A 3,990-nucleotide genomic window follows, 5' to 3' on the forward strand; every position below is an offset into this window, starting at 1 on the left:
GGCAGAGGCAGAGGCAGAGGCAGAGGCAGAGGCAGAGGCAGAGGCAGAGGCAGAGGCAGAGGCAGAGGCAGAGGCAGAGGCAGAGGCATCTCTGAGGTCAAGGCCTGAATGGTCTACAAGGTGAGTTCTAGGACATCCAGGGCTACATAGGGAAACCTTGGAGAGAGAGAGAGAGAGAGAGAGATTGTTAGCAGGCTATAGAATTTGAGACAAACCTGGGCAACACTGAAAGACCCTATCTCAAAAATACACCAACAAATTGTGTTTATGAAACTCAAAATCAAAATTTAGGAAAAGGAAAAAAAAAGCACAGGATATAGGCACACAATGGTGGAGTGCTTGCCAAGGAAAGCACCTAACGTTCTGCATGCCTACTGTGTGCTGGCTCTGTGTTACTGCATGCCTACTGTGTGCCGGCTCTATGTCATGTGTGTGTGTGTGTGTGTGTGTGTGTGTGTGTGTTTATTCTCAGGCAAGTTACTTTAATCAACATTTAAATGGTAGGGCTGGAGAGACGGCTCAGGGGTAAGAACACTGACTGTTCTTCCAGAGGACCCAGGTTCCATCCCTGACACCCATATGGTGGCAAACACCCATCTATAACCTCCAGTTCCAGAGAACTCAATACCCTTTTTCTGGCTTCATCTGGAACCTGATATGCATGTGGTGCACAAACATACATGCAAGAAAAACATCCACACACATTAAAATAAATTAATACTTTTTTTTTTTAAGTTTAAAACTGATTAAGCCAGGCAGGATGGCACACGCCTTTAATCCTGGCACTCTAGAGGCAGAGGTATCTCTGAGTTCGAGGTGAGCCTGGACTGTAAAGTGAGTCCGGAACAGCCGGGGCTACACAGAGAAACCCTGCCTCAAAAAGAAAAACAAAAACAACAACAAAAAAAACCCCAAAATCCCAAACCAAACCAAAACAAGCACAACAAAGCCGACTGAGGGCAGAGTTGAAGCCAGACATGGTGGTACACACCTGTCATCCCAGCACTAGAGAACTGGAGGCGAAAGGAGCACGGGTTCCAAGCCCAGCTGGGCTATATGAGACCTTGTCTCAATAAAACAAAAGCAAAATAAACAAAAGTGATAATGTTGGTAACAAGAAACAAAAGGAACATTAGCTTCCACACACTTTCTGTTCATTAGTGTGTTTGTGACAATGCTGATGAACCAGGGGTGCTGGTGATAAATATTCTCTTATGCAGAAGTGTTTCAAAACACTGCTAAAGACTTCTGCTCTTACTCCAGATGATGCAGTTGTGCTGCCAAATGTCACAGGGAAAACTAAGTTACAAACAGATATAAACCAGACGAAAATTCCAGAGTGAGCTCTGGTCTATTCTTTGCAGCTATTGCTGAGCTACTAAACTGACTTGAATCATTTTTTTCAGAATAATAAAAGGAGGTCACTCACAAGGTGACTATGGGGATCCAGGAGAGAAGGTGAAGCCCACACCTCCCCAGGACCTCTGAATATCAGTTTCCTTTCTTTCCAGAAACCCTCAGGACCTGGACTTCATCGCTGTCATGTGAGTGTTGATGGACAACTTCATTGAACTTCAAGTAGGGGCATTATGAGTGGAGATAAAAGGTGATGAAGAATTTCCTTTCCAGTCTCTCGTAAGTGAATGACTAAGAGTCATTACCACACAAGAGTTAATTACCTTTGTGGTATGCACCTATTAAAATGTATAAGCGAAATCTGTCCCATACACTAAATATTCAGTATGTGCAAGAGAACTAGAAACCAAAACTGAAGCTGACTCACTGATGTCAACTCCCATTTCAGTAACCACTGCTGACTCCATTCATTCATTCATTCATTCATCCATCCTAGAGTAACACTCCAATGGTGTGTACATGCAAAGATTTAAATTTATTTGTTGTTTGTTTGTTTGTTTCAAGACAGGGTTTCTCTGTGTAGCCCTGACTGTCCTGGAACTCACTTTGTGGACCAGGCTGGCCTCGAACTCAGAAATTCACCTGCCTCTGCCTCCCAAGTGCTGGGATTAAAGGCATGTGCCACCACCGCCCAGCTCAAAGATTTAAATTTATATGGCATATTTTCTCCAAGCAGGATTTAAGCGCACTTACAAGCAAAGAATCTAGAAAGACCATTGTTTTTAACTCTCCATCCCAATACTGACTCATCTAGTCTTTCTTCAAAGATTCTTCTCTTTCCCATCAAAATATTTGACTTCAAAATTGTGATTCATTCACCCTTGTTAAACTGTGAGTAAATGTTAAGGTTCAGTTTCTCCTGGAGCATGGATCTACCCCATAGCAGGAATAAGCTCTGGCTTAAACCTAGAGGAGGCAAAGGCAACAAGGTGTTTATCATCCTGGGGCTCCAAGTGTTCCCTAAATCACACCAGTCACATCTATCAGGTACCCCAGAGTCCTTGTGCACTCACCTAAAACATTACTTGGCAACAAGGATAATTTGGAAACATTGCTGAGAGCGAAGTGGACAAAGAGAGACCAAAAGAAAAAGAGCCAGGTGGGTTTCGTTTGGTTGATATCTCTTGCTGCCACCACCATCATTAGCATCAGCTGTGTGGGATTATTGGTGACGTCCTGGGAAATTACTGTTAGAGATACCAAAAGGCACGGGGCGAGTCTATGCTTAGGAGAGGCCCTTACTGCATACGGACCAAGTGCTTGCTCAGGATAGAAAAGGCTGCTGCCACAAAAGCAGAAGTTAGCTAACCACAGCAGAGCGAGCTCAGTGCTCCGAGAGTCTGTCCAAGGCTCAGTGATATTTGCAGTACTTCCCACTCAGAGCTTCCCAGAGATTGCTTAAATCTTTTCTTTAAGCACAACTGTGTGCCCCAGACTCCCAGGCAGAGATGGGGAAACCCTGCAGAGAGCTTCCCTACCGTCGACTTACCTGAGATCCATATCTCCATCAACCCAGAAGGTGAGAACATTAGAGATGGTGCCCCCAGGGCAGCTCCCCATCATGAGGACAGCAATAGCTTGGAATGGTTTCAGACCGAAGCCAATGGCTAACAGATAAGCTGTCAGAGGCATAAGTCCGAACTGGGAAAGCAGGCCCACTGCGATGCCCCAGGGTCTTCTGAGGTGCAACCAGAGCTTCTGACTCTCCACAGAACATCCAAAAGAGAACATGACCAAACCCACCATCACAGCTGAGAGCACTGTGAAAAGCAGTTTCAGGTTCCCGTGGCCCTCCATTCCCACGGGCAGGTCTTCCTCCGTACTGTTGACAGGGCAGGTGGAGTTGCCCGCACAGTCTGCACTCATCTCGTCTCATGAATTAGAACACAGGAACACAAAGGAACATCAGCAGCAAGCACTGGGCAGGTCTTCCCAGACACGTTTCCTAATAACGCAACAAAGTAACACGTGGAGAGTCCTTCCAGTTGCTATTGGCTAACCACATGCTAATCTGATCAAGTTATTCCCAAGGGACGTGGTAAAAGTAATGAGCTCGGGCAGGAAACACAGCAAATGATGGGAAGAAGGGCTTTCCACTCTGATTTCGCTAGCCACTGAACGTTCAATGCTGGGAATGAGACAGACGAGCATATTGTCAGCTGGAATGCCTGGCCCATGTCGACAGTGGCACATCGTGTTCTAGGGAAGTAGGCCAGATGTCAAGACATCTCTTCTCCAAAAGCAGCAGGGATTTCAAACAGCAGGGCTGCAATGTTATGCAGACTGAACAACTAAGTCAGGAAAAAACAAGGAGAGCCTTGCCAAAGCCACGCCTCCCGGGCGGGCCTGCCAGCCGGCATTCACAAAACACTTCAGATAGTGAAGCAGGCCAGCCTGGAAAGCGTTGGAGACTGAGGATCAGTTCGGGAGACTTTAAATTGGCCCTTTCTTTTTCTTCTGTCATTTCTCTGAGGATTTGTGTCTAAACCCAATAATTAGACACCTGTGAGAATAAAATGGAATTAAACACTTGGTTGTGTCTCATAAAACGTGTGGAAACTCGTTTCCCTCCCA

At 45.7% G+C, this 3,990-nt stretch overlaps 1 protein-coding gene across 1 annotated transcript in view; it reads right to left on the reverse strand.

The window, feature by feature from the left end:
• Nucleotides 1–3,451, reverse strand: part of Slc10a6 (solute carrier family 10 member 6) — a 24,294-nt gene extending 20,843 nt beyond the window's left edge. Inside the window, exon 1 of the mRNA XM_021211245.1 lies at nt 2,906–3,451. Within this exon, the coding sequence (XP_021066904.1) occupies nt 2,906–3,282 (377 nt within the window). The 5' untranslated portion in view covers nt 3,283–3,451. The remainder of the gene's footprint in view (nt 1–2,905) is intronic.
• Between the last annotated feature and the right edge of the window lie 539 nt (nt 3,452–3,990).

Source organism: Mus pahari, chromosome 13, assembly GCF_900095145.1.
Source record: "Mus pahari chromosome 13, PAHARI_EIJ_v1.1, whole genome shotgun sequence".
NCBI classification, from domain to species: domain Eukaryota; kingdom Metazoa; phylum Chordata; class Mammalia; order Rodentia; family Muridae; genus Mus; species Mus pahari.